At 43.4% G+C, this 25,717-nt stretch overlaps 1 protein-coding gene across 22 annotated transcripts in view; it reads right to left on the bottom strand.

The window, feature by feature from the left end:
* The window catches only part of LOC117219280 (zinc finger and BTB domain-containing protein 6), a 41,263-nt gene extending 15,546 nt beyond the window's left edge, over positions 1 to 25,717 (bottom strand). For 3 of the 22 annotated variants that reach the window (XM_033468303.2, XM_076518565.1, XM_033468293.2), the window contains exons 1-5: positions 25,201 to 25,714; positions 24,879 to 25,073; positions 24,596 to 24,793; positions 24,002 to 24,512; positions 23,636 to 23,695 (exon numbers count right to left, since the gene is read on the bottom strand). In XM_033468303.2, coding sequence (XP_033324194.1) covers positions 23,636 to 23,695; positions 24,002 to 24,512; positions 24,596 to 24,793; positions 24,879 to 25,064 — 955 coding nt within the window. In that variant the 5' untranslated portion in view covers positions 25,065 to 25,073; positions 25,201 to 25,714. Of the gene's footprint in view, positions 1 to 783; positions 5,691 to 7,292; positions 7,590 to 8,592; positions 9,908 to 12,824; positions 14,893 to 16,597; positions 18,406 to 20,307; positions 20,652 to 23,635; positions 23,696 to 23,986; positions 24,513 to 24,595; positions 24,794 to 24,878; positions 25,074 to 25,200 lie in introns of those variants that run through there. The other 19 variants (XM_033468298.2, XM_033468290.2, XM_033468299.2 and 16 more) reach the window with 16 other exon arrangements.

The raw sequence follows: 25,717 nt of genomic DNA, 5'->3' as shown, positions 1-25,717 counted from the left end.
AAAACTTGGAGGATTGTATCGATCGTTTCGGATTCGCAAATTATCGGAACGCGCAATTAACGCTGTTCGAGCCGAACAGCGTCGTCAGCGTTCCAACTAGTTCTTCGAATTTCTGGTTCTATCATGACAGCTAACATCGTCGACCGTGTATCAGACGGCGATGCGTCCCGATTGCTATTAGTGTGCCAACATCGAACAGAAAATAGAGAGACGTGGCAGTGAGGAAGCGTGAAGATTTTCAAGCGTAGTTTGAAACGACGCGACGCGCCGCGAATAGGGCTTGCTTGCCGGAGGGTGAAACCCGTTTTACACCGTGTGACAACGCCGTGTTTCAAACAAAACCACCGTACATCGGGATTTCCGTAATTTCGTAATCCTGTAATCTTGTAATCTGTGGTAACTTCATTAATCTTATAATCCCGTAATCTCGTAATCTGGTAATATCGTTAATCCGGCAATCTCGTAGTCTAGTAATCTGGTAATCTCGTGATCGATCTCGCTTGGTGCATTCTTCCGCATGTAAAATATAGAGGGTACGTCCCAATCGTCGATGGGTAAATCGCGCCAATTGTGTCGCTGTGTCGCATCCGTCGGCTTCGTGATCCCCCGCGTTCGTCGCAACGATCTCGAGTCTCGTTCGGCCGGTCGCATACTTACTTACTTTTATCGACGGTTCGCTTTAGTAATTGCGCAACGACCGATTAACAACATCTTGCGGCGTACGCGTACGAAAATTTTGACAAGAACGTCGCCTCGGTGCTCGTTTCAAGAAAAATTACTCGGTTCAATTCACATGTTTAAACTTTATTCACACATAAATTTTTTTGTTTCACTTACATCGTTAACTCGCATAAGCCAAACATAGGATTACGTAATGATATATTATAATATTTTTGTGTGTATATATATATATGTATATATACTTTTCTGTTTATATATACATAGATATATTTATAGATTTATGTATATATATATATATATTTATTTATTTATACATATATATGTATATATATATGTATATAATATATAATATATATGTAATGTTTCTTATTTTCATAAATAATCAAAGAAAGAAATATCAATTCGTCTAAGGTAATAATTGGCAATCTTGTACTTATTTGTATTATGGCTTCTGAGGAATGTGCACATTCGTTTTTTTTTCCTTTAAATTAAATATATGCCTACCATATACGTGTGTAAATAAACGCGAGTATGCATCTCTATGGTATTTTCCCGTTCTTCGCAGAACTCAACTTACATCGTAAAACGTAAGCTAACATAAATAAAAAAAAAAAGAAATAGGAAAGAAGTAGAATCAACGTACAAAGAAATATAGACATTATATATCTTTATGTATGCGCGTGTGTATGCTTCCGTTTATGAGTACTCCGTGTATATTTCCGTCTATGTGGCCACGTGTATGCGCTTGTTTGCATTGTGTGTGCGTGCGCGTGTGTGTGTTCTGCAGTGTTGTCGAGAGTACATGTACGTGTCCGTGTGTACCGCGCTAAACATTGATTCGTGCTACTAGCGAAGTGTTGCTAATTCCGATAAAAAGACGTCGAAATTACATAATAAAATGTAAACGTGCAAGTTGTGCGACGCAAAGTAGAACAAGCACGAAACGGTATCGCATGCGATCGCAAATATGAACGCAAGCAGCTCTATTGATCCTTGCTGGGCGAAAGATTTGCTATGTCGTTTAAAAGCCTCTAAAGAACGAATCGTACAGGGGCGGTCGCCGCCGCGCCGATTACGATCCGATACGATTACGAGCCGATTTGAATGTCGAATAAACAAACGCGCACCAATTATTGTGTAATCACGCGAGAACGACGACCAGGTTCGGCCCAGTCTCGCGCGTGTAAAGTGTTAAACTAGCTTCGATTTGTACTTGGTCACGTCGCGATCAAGCTCTCGCGTTCTCTATACATATACTATATACTTGTGTATCATATACTATACATATACAGAATACATGGTATAACATCAGACCCGTTGCAACTCGATTCACAACGTTCCGTGACTTTGGCATACAGCAATGATTGCATTCGAAAGGAAACCGCGGATAAGAGATCAATTCGCGCCGTGGGTGGATCGTTTCCCTCGTCGATCCAATACGACAGAAGCCTCTTTGTATAATAATTGCACGATAGAAATTAAAAATAAAAGCGGGGCCTTCCTAGTCGGAGCGAGAAGTCTATATATCACTATTCCGTATTTCGGTTCAATATTCCCGGACTTCTCAAACATCTATTCGGCCAAACATTATCTTAGCATATCCTAATTACTTCCGATCGATGGATCTATTTAGCGACCGTCGACAGGGGTCGGTCGACGTTGTCCGAAGTCCAGTCTTCGCAGGAAAGTAGGCTACGCAAGGAGTGGGGGCGGGCGACGCATGCGCGGGAATCCCGCACAGCGGCGTGCCGCGCGATAAATATTATAATTCTGAACTACGAGCGTCGCGATCGTAGTTCGGAATTATTGGATTGGCCGATAAGAGTCATTGCGTTTTCTTCCCGATACATGGTCGGCGACACAGCTGTTGCAATGTAACGCAACGATTTATCGGCCAACTCGATACAACGTTCGCGCGGTAGACGCGGCACGCAGCTGCGCTGGACTCCCGCGCATGCGTCGCCACGCCCACTCCTTGCGCAGCCTATTCTCCCGCGAACACTGGTCTCTGGAACTGCGATCGGTAGACGTCGCGTAACGTCGCTAGGAAGACCCCAGAAACGAGGGCTTGGGCTCGTTGCCGACGCGCCTGTGTACAGCATGTTGCGGCCACGTGTACGCCACGTGTGCGCGGTGTGCCGACGGGGGCAAGACTCTTTGGGTTAAAACTCGTTTCTAATAGCTTTCAGGGGCGAACCAAAACAAGATTCCAACTAAAGAGAAAAGTAAAAGAAACGAACAAACAATAAAGCACAACAAAAAAAAAAGATAGAATGAGCGAGAGAAGAGATTATAACATAAAAATAATTATGGAGCGTTAACATTTGCGTGGTCGACGCGATAAACATATAAACGAAAAATAAAATTCTTTCATAGATATTCATACGTGTGCATATGATGCTACGCGCGTATGGTACGCGTACGGGTGTATATATTTATATTAAACGTATGCGGTTATGCGCGTTCGGGGCTGGCCGTACGGGAAAATCGACGGGTCGCCGAGCTTAAATTTAAAATACATGAGTATGATCGTGAAACACGTGGTACAGCCGATTCCCGGCTCACCCGAACAAGCAAACACGCGCCGCTCACCTTAAAAACAACATAGACCGGGGAAAATGGCACGATCTTTGGTACTGCAGTGTAAATACTACACTTCGATGAAAAACGAAACACGCGTCTGGGGCTCCGTCGAGGCGTTCGACGCACTGCTAACGAAATAAAAAAAAACGTAACCGCGGGGTTATTCGTCTCCGACGAGGTTATTATTCCGTCGTAAAATCGAACGCGGATGAACGTATGGCGCGCGGACACCGAAAGGTTTCGTCGATCTCTCGGATTCCCAGGAAATCGCCCGGGAATCGATCGAAACGATTATTCGGCCGAGAGAAACGATCGGAGCCTTCGAATGAACAATTAAACGATACTCCCGTGTTCAGTCTCACACACCGTCTTCACCAATCGTTTCACGGTCGTTCTCGCGATCGATCGCACGAAGAAAGATGCACATTCCTCCTTAACGCTATTTAAGTACCGAACTCATTTTGACTAGATAAAATAATTTGCCTCTTTAGTTATATTCTTCCCGTCTGTATGTCTTTGGTTAGAAAATCGTTTACTCAGGAGAGTTTGCCACTTCGTCTTCCATTCATCCCGTTCCAATCCCATCATCCTTCGTCGTCTTCGTCTCCGATCTCTCTGTGGTCGGGCTCTTCGTAAACTCTTCGCACTCTTCTTCGTTCCTCCTCTTCGTCGTTCTCTTTTCTTACATGCATATACACATATACATAAAGGTAGGCGCGACACGCACGCGCGCGTATGCGCAAATGACTAGGGCGTACAGCGTAAGACAGGCATCTTTTACACGAGTATAGGTGTCCCGTCGACGGACTAGAGTGGAATAGATTGTACAGGATAAACGGCCGTGTGTGGAGAACGCAGCCGCGATTCTATCGGAATCAATCGGTTTTTTTTTCCTTCGGCGCGCAGTTCCCAGGATTACCCGAGGATGATCCCTCGGATCGACCGAGAGGCTCCTCTCTCTCTCTCTCTCTCTCTCTCTCCGGCCGCGTTCGATTCGCGTTCAGCGAACCTAACCGCGGTCCAGACGTCGTCGTATCTTTCTTACGTTTCTATCGTTTCGAGCAGGTTCCTCGAAACGTGTCCTCCGCGCGAGAACAGAGGTGTCGCGGCCGATAAATCGAATCGACGCGATTCGAAATACGCAACGATCGAAGATTAAAAAAGAAAAGAAAAGGAAATACAGGAAAACGGTACGGGACTGCTCGAGTCAGTGGCCGAGCCAACACGGTTTCTTCGGAAACTCGTCGGTATCTTCGACAAAGATACCACCGGAGTATTCGAAGCGTCGAGAAATTAACGACCGTCCGTGCTGGATTTCGAGCCCTCCTGAACCCGTTGAACATTTTCCAATAACCGTTGCACCGAGACCCCTTCTAGCCCGTTCAGGACGAACATCGAGGATATCGCGCGTTTTCTCACCGAGGGTTGCCAGCATACATTATGTACACAATAAAACGTACCGCGTCGTTCTCATAAATTAAAGGTCTCCGATAAATAAGTTAGTACTTTCAACAATCCTCTCGCCCGCAACGGGCTAGAACCTGTGTCTCCGGCGGTTCGACTTTGGACGTTCATCGAACGTTCGTCGCGGAACCGTTCGCCGAGATCCGTAGAACGGACGACGACGATTGGTTTCTGCGACGGAGTCGAATCGATGGGGGGGGGGAGGGGTGTTCCCTCTCAAGGACTATCCCCTCTCTGTAACGTCGACGGGTGTCTCTACGTTGTTGTTGTTGCGGTTGCTGTGGTTGTGGTGGTTGGTTGGTGGTACAAGTAGTTGTGTGGTGGTGTATAGTGGTCGACTTAGGGATAAAATTCGCACTAAGGAATAGGACTAGAGGTGATTCGTTCGACGCTGCTCTCCCTAATGCGTATAGTGGTGTAAGTGGCGTTTGGTTCAAGGCCGTCGGTGGGGCTCCCGGCGTTCTGCCGGGCGATCGCCGCGGAGGAGACAGAAATGGGAGTGAGCGGATGCGGGGCGGGCGTCGCGGCGGATGCGTCGACGGGGACGACGCTCGCGGCGGCGGCGGCGGCGGCGGCGGTGGCGGCGGCGCCGGTGGCGTTCACGTTGACGTTGCTCGTCGCGGCGGCGGTCCCGCTCGCGGTCGCGGCGCCGGAGCCCGAGACCGAGCCCGAGCCCGAGCCCGAGGCGTTCCCACCGGTGGATGCGGCTGCTGCTGCGGCGGCGGCGTTCGCGACTGCGGCTGCGGCGGCGGCGGCTGTCGTCCCCATCCCCAGCCAGCCGTGCCGATTCTTTAAGTGTCTCTTCATATGGGTCGTGCGACTCAGCACTTTATGACACACCGGACACTGTGTCGTTCCTTTGTGCATGTTCATGTGTTTGTACATCGAGTCCCGATTCCAAAACGTTTTACCGCAGAGTTTGCACGAATGCGACGGCTGTTCGATGACCACCGTACGAGAATCTAAATCAGATATAAACGTTCATGTGCTAGTGCGTGCGCCCGATGCCCGATTCATCGGTATATCGGTACCCTATCGTAGTATCGTGTCGTGTGTCGTGTCTGTGTCCCACAGTGAATACCTTTTCCCAAACGGTTGGCCGAAATGCAATCTTGTTTTTTCCAAGCACAGGCCAGCGAAATATACGCCGCATATGCCGTCCGAAACTTTCGAACGTCCTGCATGGTTACTTGCACGGGAAGTCGCAGATGTCACCCCTATCGATATCAATGAAATTTCATAGCGCGATATCTGCAATAAGCGTAGATTATAGGCGACGATCGTCGGCCGATTTTGGAGAACGTGTGTGCGAAAGTTTGGGAAAACCGCGTAGTCAAATAGATTCTTACTTCTTTCTTGGCGTGTCAACAAATACGGTAAACATCGTATTGTAATTAACCAATGCACACTAATGGTTTTTTTATCCGTAAATAATGATTATTTTTAGTACTATTATTTATTTACGGATAAGAAGTATTCTTTACCGTACAATGGTTGATTATAATTAATCGCATACGATTAGGGCAGTTATGATGTTTCGTATAATAATAATAATTATTATTATTATTAATAATAATACTGTTTTGTTAATGATAATTAAAGAAATAATTAATGTAGAAGAAATATTTTGTACAAAACAATTCACATGCCCATAATTGTAACATTTGCACGAATATATCTGATTGCACGGTGTTTTCAATATTTCGCATGTACATTTTTCAAAATTGGCTGACCATCTACGCTTATAAAATTTCCTTGATATCGGTCAGTGTCACATCCGAGAATTCCCTTGTAAGATATAGAACTGTCAAAGTTGAAGAATTCTTGTGTTTCGTAATACTTGAACCCTCGCAAGTTGGTGATTGGATCAATTTTGACCCGGAGTATTCAAATCGTTCACTTAATTACTCAATCTACGGCAATTAAATAAAATAGATAGCTGCTACATTGGGAACGATAGAGAGTCTAAAAAGTCGGCAAGAAATATCTGCACAAATATGTTTCGAAAAATTGTTGAACAAAGATCAGAATTGTCATAAACATCGTCAATTGTATAGTTGTGAAAGTGGTCCGCCATTCGAGGGTTAAAGGTGGTGATATATTTAGATATTGAGAATAGGGGAGAGAGGAACTTTTACAAGAGGTGACAAATTACTTACAAGTTACTTTTAGTGTTGAGAATATCCGATCGAAAAATTTTGCCCATTTTTCTGAACTTTTCAGACATTTAAATTTGAAACATCGAATAAAAAATGTCCATCGTCAACGCACTCCATGAACAATGTCCACACTGGATTTACAAAGCACTAAAAGCAGCCATTTTATATTACTTCATAAAAGTAATAATATCGTAATTACCCGACTTTCTGGCGGTTTTCATTGCAATATTTGCCCCAAGTAACAAATATATTGAACAGATTTCTGATAAATCAGGATTCCTGATGAACGACTAACGTTGAAGATGTTGGAATTCAAATCATGATATGAAATTTTCCATTCCAATGAAACAGCCAACTATCGGAGAATTATTGATAGTTACCAAAAATAAGTTAAAAACACCGCTCTGTGATGTCGATATTATTTAATTCTCCGTTCTGGATTTTTGTTAAAACATTCGAACTCGGCAACCTCGAAAAACCGTAGCGTAACGATTTTCATAAAAATCGTACGAAGCTCCGAATTATTGCCAGCTTCTTGAGAGAAGGTACTATTGTGTGTAGTGTCTGCGTCCGTGATCCGTGAGATGTAACCAGTGTCCGAATTCTGTTGGGCTGTATTTTGTCTCCGTTTACCTCGTTTTGCTCGCGCTCCGTAGGATCGTCGTCGGCCACGCGTACGCTTCATCATTGAACAACCAGAAGCTATAACGTTCACGACAATGTCACGCACACATGGTTTTCCTTAACGCGGCGTGTTTTTGTTTCTGTTCTTTTTTGTCTCTTTTTGTTGTTTTTTTTTGTTTTTTTTTTTTTAGTTACTCGTCGTCTCTAATGATCGTTGTCTCGGGTTCCTCGTTAGTTCGTGTTTCGTTTCCCGACGCGTCTCTTCCCTATCTACTTTTAGGCACTCTCACTCGCTCACTACTACGTCTCCTTCGGATATCCATCGGACGATACCGGGAGATGAACGGCAAGAAAAAAAAGGCAGCACACACGGATCAATTTGTATACAAGGAAGAGCAATCACGATGCGATATACATATATAGTATATAGAAAAAACACGCGGTCGTAAAAACTGGTTGGAGCGATTTTGTCATGCTACTTGTGTAGTACCATTGGGGTGTTTCCGTGGAGTTCTGTGGGGTTTGCTGTAGGGTTCCGGGGACAGAGATGTACAACAAAACTGTTCAACGACAACATAACAAAAGAAAACAACGTGTGTGTCTGTGTACGTACAAAAAAAAGAATATTCAATATTCATGCAGAAGAATGGAGTTCTATTTTTGGAGAAGTGTGCGGCCGTCGATCGGTTGCAGTTAGATCGCCAATGCAGTTGAACAAAAAAAAAAGAAAAAGAAAATCACACATCAAGCAAATAATGTCTGTTCGGTGATTACGGCGACCGTGCGGCGCGCCCGTTCAACGCCGTTCGACGTTCGCGGCGCGATCAGACACGGCGGGGAACGGCTTGCGGATGGTTCCCGCGAAGACGTTCGTTCTCTCACGGACGTTCGTCGTGCGCAGTGAACCGACAATCATGTACTCCTTTCTTTTTTTTCTTTTCTTTTTTTAGCCGATGCGCGTCCTACGTATGCAAGCGTGGGTGGTGCGTGATACAGAAATGAATGGGTCGGACGGTCATCGGTGATCCGTTCCGGTTGTACTCCACGTCCCGTTGCGTGTCCGCGTGTCAAATAATACAAATCATTTTCTACGTTCTGTTTATTTCTCAAATGCACGTAAATACAATTGGAAGATCACCACGATCCGCCGTGTTCGCAACGAACTGTACACTATACGCATTCGTACTCTCCCCTCTTTTCTCCTCTCTTGCTCCTATCCTGTTCGTCCTAACCTATCTTAATCGTTCTCGTTTCGCTCAGACCCCCGAATACGGTTGTTCTCGGGGAAACGAGAACGAAAACGTCGAATCGTTCTCGAAGAATGGCCTTGGGAACCATTGTGCGCGTAAAATTCACGGTTACCTAGCACCGTCTCGACGATCAATGACTTGCTGTGCACAATTAGCAGCCCTTTCCGTTCAAAATCGCGGGAAAATCAGTCTATTCGGGGAAGGAAAACGTCCCTCGCGAAAGGTAACGCAGTCGGAAAGAAACCGAGCCCGTCGATCCTCCACCAGCACTTTATCGAAGCTATCGTCGTTTCGACGTTGAGAATTCAGTGTTTTGCCAAAAAATTGACGGCGCGAGGGGAATCTCTTTTGCACTTTCCGCGCCACTTTCCAATCGCCGGCAAACTGAAGTTTGCGCGAATGGAGGGGGACACGCAGCAGCGCTAGATCGTCCACGCGACGTCACGCAGGTTCGATTGGTTCGGCCACGAGACGCATCCCCACCGCTTCGGCGCCTTCCTATTCGTGACTCGCCGGTAGGATTCGGTGGGGGGAGGGGAGGAGCGAGAGCCACGCGCCATCAATTTCCCGGCAACACCGGTTGAGATCCGAAACGATGAACAATTTCGGCCCGGTTTCTTTTCGATAATTGCTCGTAGAGCAACGGACTGGGGCGAAAGATGATTACGTTCCTTTTGTGCTGAGAACGGGCGGAACTAATTCGAATCTGTCCCTAGGACCGCGATGCGTCGTCGCAGTTCCGGTCAGTCTCGTGTTACTTGACGCCGTGCACGTTCATCATGTGACACTGCATCGTGTACTTTCGGGTAAAGACGACTTGACAGATCGGGCACACGGTGTCTCCCCTGTGTATGCTACGGTGGTGAGCTAAGGAGTCGCCACGGCTGTAAGCGCGACCGCAGACGTCGCACACCCACCGACCGCTTTCGTCGCGAAGCGGCTTGGACCTGCGCCTCATCCTTTCGTATGCGACCCTCGCCTCTAGCAATTGATGTAGCTGTCGCTGATCCTGTCGTTGTCGTTGTTGTTGTTGTTGTTGTTGTTGTAGCGGGTAATCTTGCTGCGGTTCCTCGTGCGGGTGCTGTAGTTGCTGTTGTTGTTGTTGATGATGATGATGATTCCCAATAGGCGTGGTATCGTGCTGTTCTGCGCACAGAATCCAAAGTGTTCCCATACACACAGACAGCTTCATACTTATGTGATATAGGTTCGTCGGTTTTTTCGTTTGGTTATGCTTCGAACCTCGAGCACGAGACTTTGCTTCACGTGTCGCAGTGTACTCGTTGCTTGTCTTTTTTATTTTTTTTTTTATCCTAGCTCGGTTTTTACATTCGTGCGCTTTTCGTTCGTTCCACGTGTGGTCTACGACGGATCGGTCAGGCTACGGACGGGAACGGGCGACTCATCGAAAGAGAAAAAGAAAGAGAAAGTGAAAGAGAGAGAGAGAGATAAATAGAGAGTGAGAGAAAGAGAGAGAAAGAGAACGGGAGAGAAACGTTTTGAGGCGAGCCTCGGCTGATCCTCGGCTGATCTTCGACGGGCGAAAAGCGACGGGAGTTGGGTTAGGTCAGGGTCAGGTGCGAATTTACGGCGCACACAGCGGGGTGTTTGCGCCGAAAAAGCGGAGTAAAAGACATTTTATAAAAGTGTTCCCATAATGAAAAGTCTATTTATTCACAGTTAATTGTGGACACCTGGGCTAGTATAGTTTTTGTTTTAATATTCGTTCGTTTTGAACGCGACAGCACGATCTTGAAATTGGCCAATCTCAAAATCGTTGCAAATCAACATCGTCGCCCGTAATTATTTTTTAAATCGAATGATGACTGATGGAATGAAGTGTAATCAGTATCTATTTGAATTGTACCAAATTACAAGAACGACACACCCGCAGAATATGTATAAAGTCGCGGCGGTATTCAAGTTGACGTTTATCGTTTTAGTACAGTCGTGATAAACAGTCGTTAGAAACTTTGTGAATGTTTTACCGATGTTGTCTTCATTGTGAAATTTGAACGTTTCCGAGCATTAACGTACTGTAGAATGTTATCGGTGGACTGCGAATTTTATGCATTTATGGCAAAAGTGAGTAAATCGAATACAGAACAGTGAAAACATCGAAAGAATTTAAAAATACTATTGCATTGTTTTCGACTCAACATAGTGTTTAAGTTTGTGTTGTACGCAAACCAATATGTCCATTCCAGCCATCGTTTTCATTTTATCGTTACTTTTATCGTTACTGTTATCATTATAATTATGTAGAATTTTTATAGAGAAACGAAAAGAGCTCATCGATGCTAAATAAACAAATAAATTAAAAAGTAAAAGATATGTCTTTTTTCTTGATATTATACCATGTAATCCAGCTTCAGATAATCGTGAGTTTATTTTAGTAATCTACATTGACAGTTTCAACTCTTCTTTTATTTGTTCAGCACTGATAAACGGGTTTTTTTCTGAGAATGTAAATAACGCTGTCTCCGCTCCTTTTCCAATTCGAATAGTTATATCAGAAACCTCCTATACCAGATCGACTACTTTATTTATGTATTTTTTGTCTGCACTTTTGTTTACACATAAATAACAAAATAAAGATAATAATAATAATAATAATGATAATGATAATTTTTGTATCTCTCTCTCTTTAGTATTATTTTCACAAATATTTCGAACCCCTTCTTTTTATATTCTAAATTGTAGAATTATATCGTTGCTAAAGTTCCTTTTTCCGACCATTCTTTCCGCAAACTAGTAATCCTAGTATTATATAGAATTCCAGTGTCTTTGTTATTCTACGAGTAAGGAACGGTACCAGGATACCAACAATAAACCAGGAAACACATTCATAAGAAACTAAATAAATTACGATATAGCTAAATGAACGCCTAACATCGAACTTTTATTTGTGCGAATTTATTCGTGTCAACTTACTTTTCGACTATAAATATAGTGTTTTCACTTCAATGAGTCTAAGTGTGCCGAAGCATTGTTCGCGCATAATGTAAAAACAAATGTCGGGCATAACGAAATAAGATCGTTCAGCCGGAAAATAAAAGTGCGCCAACCAAAATACCGACGCGACTCAAGATTCCGCTAAAGCACGATCAACGAAATCGCTAAAGCCCAAAAAAAAAAAATGGAGAACACGTTCACGTTCGCACAATGGTCTGGAACGTGGTAATTTTTGGCCAAAATTAAACAGGTACTATGATCGAACAATGTTTTAAAGAAAATCGTACCCCTACGGATCACTATGGCGCGACACGATTTGTTAAATTATGATCATCTCTGTATTACTTCCATGTTAATAGAAATATGTAGTAACTAAATAATTAAAATATATGTAACTCTTAAACGTCAAGAACATCGAGTTAGTATTTTAATGTTCCAAAACGCGTGTAATTCAATATAAAATAAATAAATCAAACTAATATAAAAATTAGTATAAACAATAAAATTAATATAATATAAAAATTAATATAAATAATAAAATCAAACGTTTTAAACATAAATTTCCAAATTTTAACTTTAAAATTACAAAGTGTGATCCGATGAAAGTGATATTTCAGTCATCGACATCTCAAAGGATAATCAGTTGACTGCGGACTTTATATATTTATGAGACATTCGAATGCAAATCACCGAGGACATTTGAACAATTTGACAGCATTATCGTATTACTGTCAACTCATTAAAGCGAGATCAAGAAAAGAAATAAATGTACATACATGCAACTTGCGATCAATGAAGATAATTTTTATTTCGCATAATGATCCGCGATCCTAGTGATCGGTTAACAGAAAGGAAAACCCTGTCCGAGAATCGTGGTTGAAAAATTTCTTTTTGGCGAAAAAATTACCACGTCCCAGGCCACGTCCGGCTGGAAGAGATCGAGACCTGGAAGCTTGAAGCGAGTGAAACAAAAGGACGCACATACATGTATATTTGTACGGAGTGTTTTATTGAAACTTCCTAACAGTAAATCAAATATCAAAGTAGGTAATATCCTCGCGAGACTGTTTCGTCCCGTCTAGCAAAATCGTATACAAACATCCTGTAATGATATAAAAGTTGCGTTATAAATAGGTGGATCGCGTTGGCGCGTAAACATAAAATGATTGATGAACGGAATATAACGCAGCGTATTGGCGCCGACGCGCTCTCGGGTGCTCGCATTCGCGCCGGCTGGGCGCAACGGTATTCATACTGTTTACGAAATTCGTTAAGTAGGGTGCGATCGCCGCGAATCGTTGAAAAATCGTAGAGAAGAGGAGAAGAAGAACCGTTCGCTCGAAGGGGACAAAAAAAAGAAACGGACAACGCAGAGAAACAAAAACAAACATAATCGAAAGACAACGTGTGGGCGAATCTTATTTGATAAGGCCGCGGGGTCAGAACGATTTTTCGAGTCGTTCGAATCTCTCTTATTCTCTATTGTACGTCTTCTCGAAGGAACTTTGCGTGTTTTCGCGCCGTCTTTCGTCGATGGCACCATACTTGGTCGAGTTTTCTGGCATATCAGTCTATTAAAAAGCGCGCGCGCGCGTCTAGGAACGATGATTGCCTCGATCTGTTTGAGCGACAAACGCGTTTGCCGAGTATTACGATCGATTTGAGCGCGAGAACCTCTTCGAATTCGTTCACAGGCTTAAACCGCGTGTGGAACGTTAAACGCTAAGTGTAAGTAAAACCAAGAGAGCTGGGCAAAATAAATTTTAAATGGCAAATAATGAATAGATATTTTATTATAGATCGTGCATGTATTTTTTTGAGAATCGAATGTTTTGTTTGTTCGAACGAATGTAGTTTTACAAATACGAAATATTTCATTCGTTGCAAACCATTTTTTAAGGTAACACTTTAAACGGTATTTCGCGTTTCGAAAGCACTGAAAATATTTTTGTTCCGCATAGTTCGGAGTATTTTATTTATTTAATTTATTATTATCAATATTTTTTATTTATTTATCAATATTTTGACTTTACTTTATTTTGATAATTCTAAAACGAACAAAATACTCTTGCTCCGCATTATAAGCATACGTGCGCGACATGGTTCTACAACGAACACCTCCGAAGACGATATATTTTATTTTCAAACAGTACGATTACTCTCGTTATCTCGTTTTACGTTACGTTGATCTGTTTTCATAATTTATTTTTAGCTTAAGAACTATGGGAAGTATTCTCTCTTTTATGCTTTATGCTATTAAAATAAAAAACATTTCGTCTCACATTTTATCAAAACAAAATATTTACTTCATGCTTCAACTGCGGATTACCAAAATGGACGATTTTATTTCACGTTTTACGCATTATCAAAATAAAATATTTAGTTCACGTTTTAGTTGCGGATAAATATTTTGGAAATATTTGATTTACGGACAATTCTCATGTCCTATTTGAAATACCATTTCATTTGGATTGCGAAGAATCCGATTGTGTAAAATAATATCTGAGAGAACATTCTCTCCATAAATATTACCCAGCTCTGAGTAAGACTAAAATAAAACAAACAAAAAAGAAAGTGAACAAAAAATCACATACAAAAAAAGGAAATAATACGAATAAAGAGCAGGTGAGAAAAAGAAGGTCGTGGATGAACGATGACGGCGGATTTGGCGAGCGATGCGAAACGATGCGTCAATTAAAGAAATGATCGCAGCACGTGTTTCTTTCCTCCTTTCCTATATCCGGCAGGTAATAACGATTTGTCGACGATGATCCGGCCGCCGCCGTTGCAGTGCGAAAAGAAATTGGTCGATCGCGCGGTGAAACGGGACGGGACACGCGCTCTCTCTCTCTCTCTCTCTCTTTCTCTCTATCACTTGCGAAGGTTCGATTTCGGGGAGATGGTGAACGCGCTGAACTTGTGAATCCGCAGCAAGTGCGCTTTCATGTCGTAACTTCGACTGAAGATGCGCTGGCAGATCGGACACCTGGTTTGCCCCGTGTGCAAATCCTTGTGCAGTGTCAACGACATCGGGTGCTTGAAACCCTTCCAACAAATTTTACAGCGAAACAACAATTCAGTGTCCGTGGACTGACCGTAGTCATCGTCCGATACGAGGTCCGCGGTTCCAGGACCGCCGCCATCACCCCCGCCCCCAGCCGTATCTTCTGCTCGTTCTACAAATAAACACAACAAAACACACAAGATCACCTCTGGCGTTCAACCACACTCTGTCGCGCACCTTTACCTTTTTACGTTTACCTTTACCTTGACCTTTACCTTTACCTCTACTTTATGTATCTTTACAAAACGGGAGGAGGATTCGCACACGCGCCGCCGAACTACACCCCGGACACAACTGCAAGCATTTCGAGACCTCGACGGGATCACCCCGATTACTATCTTTATACGAACCGTATCGTTGCTCTGTGTTTCATTCCACCACGATAGGGTATAATCAACGTCATATTTATCGAATAAGATATATTATTCAATTGTTTAATTTTGTTTATTTTTGAATAACAAAAATGTTTCATCCTTTCATTTTGTTATTCTTTCATTATTCAATTGTTTAATTTGGTTTATTTTTGAATAACAAAAATGTTTCTTTCATTTTGTTTATTTCTGAAGAATGAAAGTGTTTTATTCTTTTATTTTGTTTACTTTTTAACAACAAAGATGTTTCATTCTTTCATTTTGTTTACGTTTGTATAACAAAAATATTTCATTCCTCCATTTTCTTTACCTTTGTATAACAAAAATGTTTTATTTTTCCATTTTGTTTACTTTCGTGTAACAAAAATGTTTTATCCTTTTACTTTCTTTACTTTCTGAACAAAAAAACGTGCCATTCTTTCATTTTGTTTACTTTTATGTAACAAAAATGTTTTATTCTTTCGTTTTGTTTACTTTCATGTAACAAAAATGTTTTATTCTTTTATTTTGTTTACCTTTTGAACAAAAAAATGTGCCATTCTTTCATTTTATTTACTTTCGTATAACAAAAATTGTATACACTCTCATCTCGTTTACTTTCGTATAACAAAAACGTTTTATTCTTTTATTTCGTTTATTTTAGAACAACGAAAATATTTCATTCTTTCATCTTGCTTGCATTCGAACAACAAAAATATGTTATTCTATCACGTTGTTTACCTTTGTACAACAAAAATGTTCGATTCTTTCATTCCGTTAATTTTGCCATGACAAAATTTGATCTATCTTATTCGATAAATACAACGTTAATTATGCCCGAGAGCAGTCCAAAGAGTCGCCGCAACGAACGAACACCACGTTCGTGGAAAAACCGCCAACGCAAAGGCGTGCGTTCTCGAGAGGAAGCCTGGCGATCGTAGTCGAAATGCTTGCGTCGGGAGTAAACCGGTAGTGTCTGTAGGCGCGTTGGTCGATCGTTTCGTTTCGATTTCGTCCGACATCAGCGACGTTCGCGGAAACCCGCACAAGATTCTCACAGCGATATTCCGACAGGCTCTCTCATGGATTTGGTCGTCGTCGCGTTCCCCGTGCCGTGCGTAGAAAGTGCAAGCCAAGTAAAAAGTAAGTCCGATCAGATGAAATAGAGAGACAGAGGGCAATATATACGGATACACCGAGCTGCACACACCACCGAAAAGGAGATATCGAAGCTCGCCAAGTCCCCAGAGGCCGCCGAGATGCGTCGGAAGCGACAAGAAACGCGCGCTTACCGGTGATCGCGCGGTCTCCATCGTTCGCCGCCATCCGCCGCCATCCGCCGTCAGCCGTCAGCGCGCCGTCAACCATCCGCCGTGACGCATACCATCGCGGCAGACGCGTGTCGCGCGCCGCAGCATGGGTATTCGGGATAAGGGTAAGCTCTCGTCGATCATTACAGCTGGTCGGTTCCTTTTTTTTCTTTTTTTTTTTTTTATTACAGATCTCTCGGTGCATCTTTTCTTTCTCTCCATCTCCTGTTTTTTCTATTCTCGTTTATTTCACAAAGATTGCCTTCGTCGGCGGGACTGTTCGTCGTCGAACCGTGCGTGTTCCCGTGTCGCAACGTTTCACGCTGCCGTTTTACGCAACGCGTTCGAACGACGATCGTCGCGTCGTTTCGACAGAGTATTCGACAGAGGAAGAGAACGGACTGGACGGCATATATATATATGTATATTTTCGTTCAAAGTCTGTATCGTTCTCGAAGTACTACGCCACCTGGTGAAAAGGTGCCGGGGCGCGGGGCCGTGCACGCCCTCCGAATTCCGCAGGCGATCAACAATAATGTCAGTCTATTGGCGATCTCGTCGAGAAGCGCCGTTTCACACGCTGTTCGGTCCTCGGATCGAATAAATATCGTGAGAGAGAGAGTATTCGTTCCTCGGCTCGACGAGACATACGCGAACTTACTTCTAGGAGATCTTCGTAACTTTCGAACGGCAACGACAAAGAACGCGAGAAAAGAAAACTCTCGCACGGAGAATTACTATTACGGGGCGCCCTTGCGATCGGCGTTATTTGCCGACGGACGTTAACAGAGGTACAAGATAAAAAAAACCCGGCGAAGCACGCGATCCTAACACTCGTCGTGTAAAAAATAATAATAATAATAATAAAAAAAAAGAGAGAGATTATCCGATCGACGAGTACGCCTCGTCGCAGTCTTATGTATACAGTCAAAGGATAAATTAATACGACTACGTCACTTAAGGTATATCTTAAACGCGAGAAACGGGGGGTAGAAGTATACAAAAACAGTCCTCGGGGGGGGGGGGTAGCATCGTCGTCGTGGTCGCAGTTCCAGCGAGCGCCAGCCTAACCGATAATTTACAATTACGCGGATTATATAAATAAAAGAACGTTATAACATGTGGGCGAACGATACGAATCCACGATGAGAGATTACGAAGAAGGCGCCGTTCGTAGGGTCGCGATCGGAGGATCCTCGAGGCGCGCGAGAACACGATCACCGATCGTCGAAAGGAAATGTAAAAAAAAAAGAAAGATAAAAATAAAAATAAACAGACCGTCGGAATGTTTACCATCGGAATTATTACCGCGGGAACGCGGTCCCGAGCGAAGCAAAACGGTCCCTTTTTTTGCGCATCGTTTTCCGTATCGATCGCAAAGAGAAGGCACCAAAAGATTTCACCCCTCCCTTCCTCGACTCCCAGTCTCCCAGGTCCCAGTCCCGGTCGCTGTCCCAATCCCAGCCCACGCCCCCCTCCGCCGCCCTCCTCTCTCTTTCTCTCCCATGATTTCCTGTTTCTCGTATCGTGGACGTAAACGAAATAGGACGTGAAAGACGAAAGATAGAGAAGAAAGAAAATCAGAAAGAAAGAAAGAAAGGAAAGGAAGACAAGACAAGACAAGACAGACAGACAAGACAGAGATGTGAAAACGATACTCGAACAAAAGCACGGAGGACCACGGTCTCGCAAATTAGTTGAGTAGCGATATTAACACGACGCGGCTGGAGGGGGCGAGTTGGTGCTATGGGGGCGGGATGTGCGGTATGGCGCGCATTTTATGGAAATCGACGAAACATGGCCAGCGGCACAAACAGGCATTGCAGGGCCAACATTTGAAGCGCGTCTGCCTGAGCTTTCCACGTGATGTGACCATTCCGCGCTGCTTGCAGTGTACACATACTTTTCCGTGGCCGTTTGCTTTGCTGAGGCTATGCGGCTGACCAGATACGTACGTAATCCCTCCTGGAGAAAACACATTGGCCAAACACTTCGGTTAGTCAGTTCTTAAGTATATGTGCACATGCAGGCAACCATTAGTAAGGAAATGTCTTTTTTTTTTTCTAATTTTATACACTTGTGTTTATTGTTTTTTTTTTTATCTTTTGCTATTTGCTCTTAATGTATCTCTATTATCGCGTCGGTTTCTTTACTTTGTTTTCTGTCTCTGCTCTTTCGTTTCGTTTTGTTTTTTAATTTGCTTTTGTTTAATCAACGATCCCAGCACCAACCAATCCCGTAGCCGTGAAAGCCAGTCTAGAGTGTCAACGGTACCACCAGTGAACCACCCACGAAATGTTGTTTTTGTACGTACATAGCTGTGTAGATTATACTGTGCGCGCGCACACACATATATGTATATACGCACATACGTGATACGATACGTACGTTCGCACACGGTAAATTCGAGAGAATTGTTACTCAGCTTGTAAAACAAGAAAAAAAGAAAAGGACAATTTGGGAGGAAGGAGATACGATCGTACGAACATTGCGACCCGTTTTTATAGTTGTCGACAACTGGCGACTATAAATACGAGTCGAGAGGCTCGAATAATCGTATCTTCTCTTCGCAAATGATCAATTGAGCCGTTTATTTTGAAAGTGGCATAGGTCACTTTGTTTTTAAGTCGATATATTATTTAAGGGTTTGCGTTCTAACACGTTTAAAAATATGGACGCTAACTTTCGAGAAGATTTACTTGTATTTGTTATATCTCAGGATACTGATATTTTTCTCGGTATAAATAATTTCGTATAAACATGAAAAAATCACCACTTTTCATTACGGTAAAGCGACTTATGCCACTTTCAAAATGAACCGCTCGATTCTTGTTTACAGGCTGAAGAGGACAATTTGAGAGAATTTACCGTATATATACGCGTGTGTTGCAGGCGGAGAAACATAGCACCGAAGATTCACAGATGTTCAGAGACGTGTGAACCCGAAGAAGCCCTCTCGCACGGTCGTGTTCTCTCTTTTCTCTCGTTCGGTCTCTCGTCGGTCTCGCGAGCTCGCTAACCTCTCCGCTCCGTTCCCGAATCACGAAATCGTCCGCCTTCTTCTCCGTTCGGTCCCTCCCCTTGCCCGTGACCCGCCCACAAGTTGCTCGCCAATCGCAATCGATTTGCAACAACGAACTTGCAACAACCGACTCACTAACCAGCGATTCGGTTAGAACCGATTTGCAGCGTGGCGAACCGAGATCGATCCGTGAATACTTTCACTCTCACAATTTGCCACCTCTTCCGATCGTCTCGGAGATATTCGCCTGTATCCGAATGGAACGTTGGTCACGTGTCTCTGCGTTTCAACTCTGACCGACTCGGTGTTCCAACGTCAATGTTCACGCGACCTTCGACGACACCTCGGATCGTCGTCGTCGTCGTCGTCGTCGTCGTCGTCCGTGTACACGTGGCCTCGTCGTTTCAAGAACCTCCCTTCGGGTTAAGGATCGAGCGGCGATCCATCCGCCTGTTCGGGGATGATGATCTCGTCCATTCGAAGATCGTACGTTGGCTTACGATTCGCGAAAGATCGAATGAACACTCTCCGCGGACTTCTGTCGGTTCTCGCCGGTCGCTAAATTTCGAACACGCAGCGCTCGCGATCGTCGAACGAGATCGGTCAATCTCGCTTCCGTGAACACATGGTTAACCCTTTGCCCTACGATATTCAAGTTTCAATGACGTGTGCCACGAACAACAAGAAAAGGTCGGTCAGGCGTCGAGCCTTTTCACGGTTGGGCTAGACAAGTCTGAAGAGAAGCGTGCCAATCGCACACGTCTTACGGAACGGTAAATACATGTTTAAGGTAAAACTGGTTGAATTTTGTTAAGGTGTTTCGATAAATAATTACGAACGAATCATTTTAGTGAACAGGAAAGATTTATTTAATAAGCTTTGATAGTTTTATAATTTTGTAAGTTATAACAAGTATTTAATTCCAATTAATAATAGTTTACAGTAAATCAATAGTCCTCAACCGTGTGGTAACTTTCGAAGCATTTCGGCACATGCAATGGGACTTTACAGATTTTGCACTCCCACGTTGTTTCGCTACGTTTTTTATGTCTCGTGCAAACTTTACAGACTCTTGCTGGCTTTGATTTCGATGGTGTCGGGTCAATATGCTTGGGAAAGTGACCCCAATGTTTCGCGTGCAGTCTCTGTGGTAAATCTTCGGTCGCTAATTGTCCTCGTCCTTTACAGTCTGGTAATGGTAGATTTTTAGTAATGATTCGGCTGTTTCGATTCTAGATTTAACGTAACTGAATTTCTTTTCATAATTGATCTTGTCGAACAAGATATGTACGAATTAAAAAGTGCAAATATCGAACACACGAAAGAAAATTTTGTCGGTATCCTTTCATAGATATTTTCTCATAACAGGGTAGCCCCAAAACACGTATCCCCTATATACTAACACGTGCTCCGTTGACTCGTGTCGTTTCGATTTGGCCCGACCGACGCACCACGCGACTCTCACCAACCACCCGTGGTAATCATTTCTGACCCGATTATCTGTGACCACGTGCCACACACGTGGTTGTAGGGCAAAGGGTTAAAAGATTCAACACTCTCCGGGTTTCTTTCGGTTCTCACTTTCGGCTGCTAAATTTCGAGCACGCAGCGCTCGCGACCGTCGAATGATCGGTGTCGAGCGATCGGTCGATCCAATTTTGCTCGATCTCGCTTCCGTTTACATGGTTAACTCAGCAGCACTCGGCTTACAGTTTTCGTTCGTTTCTCGTAGAGAAAGAAAGAGAGAGAGAGAGAGAGAGAGAGAGAGAGAGAGAGAGAGAGAAAGAGAAAGAGAAAAAGAAGAAGGAAGAGAAAGAGAGAGAGAGAGAGAAAACGGAAGGGAATCGAAAGGAAAACGCATCGAGGATACTTGGCGTTCCAGTGATCCTGCGGATAAACGCATCGATCGATTCTGGCGTGCTCCTGTGCTTGAAACGGGCAGCAACGATCGACGTGAGAGAGGATGTTCTGCTTTACGCCTAGCCTCGCCCTGCCTGCCAGAATTCTTGTCTAACTTCGAAACAAACGAATTCTCGGATCGGGTCGCGTTGTCGCTTGTTATCGCTAGTTATCGCTAGGCGATCGCGCCGTGGCTTTCGGGAATCGAAAGTAAAGATGATTGCGCGATCGCGTGTACATACGAAAGACCGAGCGTGTCTGTCGCTCTCTATCGATTTAACGGCTTGACAGCGGCTTAGTCAACGCCGGAGCGGTTCGAATTCGTTGGAAAAATGACACCGCGTCTGTCCGGTTCTATGCGGAAGCGTTTTTGTATCGATTCGACCTGAATATCAGATTTCCGCGCACCCATTATTGTCGGATCTTTCCAAGTTCCGCGATGCACAACGAGAAGAAAGGATAAGTATACACACAGAGAGAGAGGTATTAAAAAAGTATATAGAAGAAGAACCGTGTACATGCTATACTATACTCGACAGCACCATCACCGTTGCTACGTCAAATAAATTAGTCGTCTTGCAAGGCTACAAGATTTGTCTAACAACAATCAATGTCGTGGATATGGTTTGCAAGTTAATCTTAACATCTGACACGATCGAGGACAGCGGTCCTCGTGCCTCAACGACACGACTATATCCCGCTGCGTATACGTGCGGACGAAGAGATAAAAACGATTATCGAAATAAACAAATTGTCCCCGCGCGACCCGTGCACGGGGCGTGGTTCGCGTTTCGTACAGCGATCTTAAGATTAACTTTGCATGCAAGCGACGCGGCATGTGCGATAGTGATATTGCACACGCGCGCGATCGAATATTTGCCCTGTACAGTTCTACGGTTCTTGCGGAAGTAAAAAATCACCCGTTACCAGCGGAGTAGAAGAGTGTTTTTTTTTTTTTTTTTAGTGTATACAGAAAGAGTATGCTTACAAGTTAGTGCGCAATAAGGAGTATAAATGATAGGTGGCTTTGTTGTTTTTTTTTTTGAGTTATTATAGGAATGTAGATGATTGTCGGCACACATACAGCACTTGGCAATGCTCGCTAATGTCTACGGTTCAACCTACACCCCGAGTGCCTGTACACCATATTATTATATGTTCATTTCAAAAAACCATGCACTCTGTACTCGCTATATAGTACAGTTACTATATATATATATATACGATTAATAGACGTAAAAAAAAAAGTGACTTTCTATAAACACAGCAGGAAATGCATTTCTCCAAAATTTCTTGTCAAGACGTTTTTGCGCCGCAAATCATCGATGCCGACGCGATATATCGTTTCAAATTGACGCGCGATCTTACGTCGCCGTTTCTTAGCATTTTTACCACAAGTGACAAATTCTAACGAAATGAAAACAACAAAACTGAACGAAACAGATGAATTGCAGCTGCGGGCCGTTATCGCGCGCGTCCAATGGATCCTGATCTCTCCTTGGAAAATTTCTCTCGTTTCCGTGATATTCTGTACCGATCGAGTCTAACTCTACGAGCGAATACGAAATACTCGATTTCTACACGTTCGAACGCCGTTGATGCTTTTATGCTCTTCCTCAATGTACTCGATCAAAATTTTGCCCGCGGATAACTCGAATAGCCGTTGTTGTACTCTACTATGTGTACACAATACGGTAATGAATTCACGTGCGATTCGCGTTATATATTAGAGATTTACGCCAACTATCCCCTCGAATCGATCAAAGAAACTAATTCCCTCCTATTCCGCACAATTCATCGTCATCAAACTCAACTAATCCAAAATTATATATTGGTATAAATGTAGGTGTGAAAAAGGACTGTTTTGCATCCACGTCAACGAATGCGCCGCACGCGAGTTGCGTCTGCATCTCGGTACCGTAATTTAATCAAAGGAAACAACGTCGTCTACGTAACGTAACGTAACGTAACGTAACGTAACGCGATGCAACGACTGTGATCGCCAGCCAAAGGTTCGCGGAAAATTTGTCGATCGAACAGATACCAACGGGCGCGATACGTGGGCACAAAACATTAAAGTTCACCGCCATGCCATTTCTTTTAGATCGTGCCGCCGGTACTGCAATAACCAGCGATATCAATTTGAAATTCGTTTCCCTGGTCAAAGTACGTTTTTGCCGGTAGAGTGTCGCCGCCGAATCATAAAAGATATGGCAAAGCATCGCGTTTGCATTCTGCAGACACAGGGAAAAATAGTGATTGAGAAACACTTACCCTGCACTGCTTCTTGCGTTAGTCTTTCCCCGGATGTGCCAGGTTTTGAAAGTAGGTGTCCTAATTCGAACAGAAAGTTACAATGTTAGAACGCGTCGCAGCGTTACGGTATAACACCGTTCAACAAATGTTACGCGTTTTCTCGCGTTCCGGTTATCCAACGGTGATTCTGATTTCCGTTTAAAACATTCAAATCGAATTTTCAATTTTTAACCGTTACGCTTGTGTGTCTCCGAGCGAGCCGAGACTGATGGAGAACGATCCGTTGGATATCGGTACGCGAAGGAAAACGAAAACTTCGCTGAACAGTGCAATAAATTGGTTGTTAAATCGTTATAATTGTATACGCACTATTGTACTTCTTACCGACATCCGCTGATTGGTGTTTGAGATCCAGATTATCCGAAGTAGGTTGACTACTCGAATAAAATGTTTGACTGATGTCGGGCTTCTGGTCGTGGTCGGGAGTGTTGGACGACGTGTCTTCTATACCAATCTTATTTAACGAACTGTCTCCTAAACTCTGATCTTCGTAACTACAGCTACTTCCATCTTGTACTAAATATTCAGGCATTTCCAGCTTCAAGTTCGGCATAAGAGGAATTATTTCAACGGGATCGGAACCGGTCGACGTCTGATTTTCCGACGATTTGTTGTCGGTGTCTTTCGTGGCCAAGGCGTTGCCAGCAGTCTTCTCCGCGTTCGTGTTCGCGTTTTCTCGACATTTTCGTCTTTTACTCGGCGGAGCATCGGGTTGCAGATCAACCGAGTGATAAGGCAAAGGAGACGACGGCGACTTGTTCCTTTTGCTATCCGTTGATTTACTAGATGCATTCTGAAGTTGAATTTCCGGCTCGTTTGGAATTTCCAGATCATCCTAAAACATGATTTCAAACATGATTTCGTTAGCAACATTTCTCTGGCAAAGATTTCATGGGAATGCGACTTAAAGACACGTGCCTCCACTAAACTGTCGTTATCTTTTCCTGTGCCATCCGTTAGACCTTGTACCGCCAATAATTCTGCTGTAGTTAGAAAGCTAGCTAATTGTTCTTGAACCACGTTCACCTCCCCTTGATACATGAAATCGACCAATGCTGCCAAATCGTCGAATTTTACATTACGGAAAATTATAACTGGATGCTGGCATGGATTTTCCTATGGCAAATCGGACGGTATAAAAAATGTGTTTCCAATATACCGAGCTATAGCCGTATAAGAGAGCTCCGTTACTACGATTTACCTTAAACAAATCCCTGAAATATGTACTACACGCGGACAGAAGCATTTTATGTGCTCTTATCCTCTTTCCTTCGCAGCTCAATGTTACATCGACCAAATCTTCCTCTGTCCGTAACGTATCGAACGCACAGGTGATGTGCTTTAAATAATTATTCCACCTAAGAGAGAACTGTTGGCTCGAACCCATGCTGCTTCTCTAGAATAATACAGATATACCGTTCAATAGATAAGAAACTTATCGTTTACAGGCTCTGAGACAAATGTGAAGCATAACATGTATATTTTTTTGTTCATGCGCTTAATACTCATAAACGATATTTTACCGTTTCTTGCAATGATCACGCACTCCAAAATAATGCGAGTGAGGTCGAAAAGGTTTGTGGCTCTTAACACGTAGCACGATTACTATTGTCGATTATCGCTCATGCGATGTGTCCGATTCGAATATTAAACGTTTTAATTATTAAAAGTATGTGGAAGTGACTCTATTGCGTTACTCTCGATACGTTCGTCGAAAAACAAAAACTGTAAACAGTAAAGCGGAATAGAATTTCATGGCACTGTGGAAGGTTCACGGGTTCCGCATGTAGATGAAAAGTGGCGTCGATCTACCAAACGATTTTAACGTTATGTAATTGCATCGTGCTAAACGGTCTTTATACGTGGTTCAACGACTTTTCACAGAATTCTGTGTCACTTTAAAAGCCACACTTCTCGATTAAATGACAGCTGGTAGCCATTTTCCTTCAGGAAAACGCGTAAGATGCGCGAAAAGAACTCCACTTCCTATAGAAACCACGCGCGATGCGTGGGATGTCGCGATACATGTGTAGAATACTG

This window comes from Megalopta genalis, chromosome 2 (genome assembly GCF_051020955.1).
Source record: "Megalopta genalis isolate 19385.01 chromosome 2, iyMegGena1_principal, whole genome shotgun sequence".
Lineage (NCBI taxonomy): Eukaryota > Metazoa > Arthropoda > Insecta > Hymenoptera > Halictidae > Megalopta > Megalopta genalis.
Note: the sequence above shows the minus strand (reverse complement) of the source record. Positions and strands in the feature narration are given on the sequence as shown.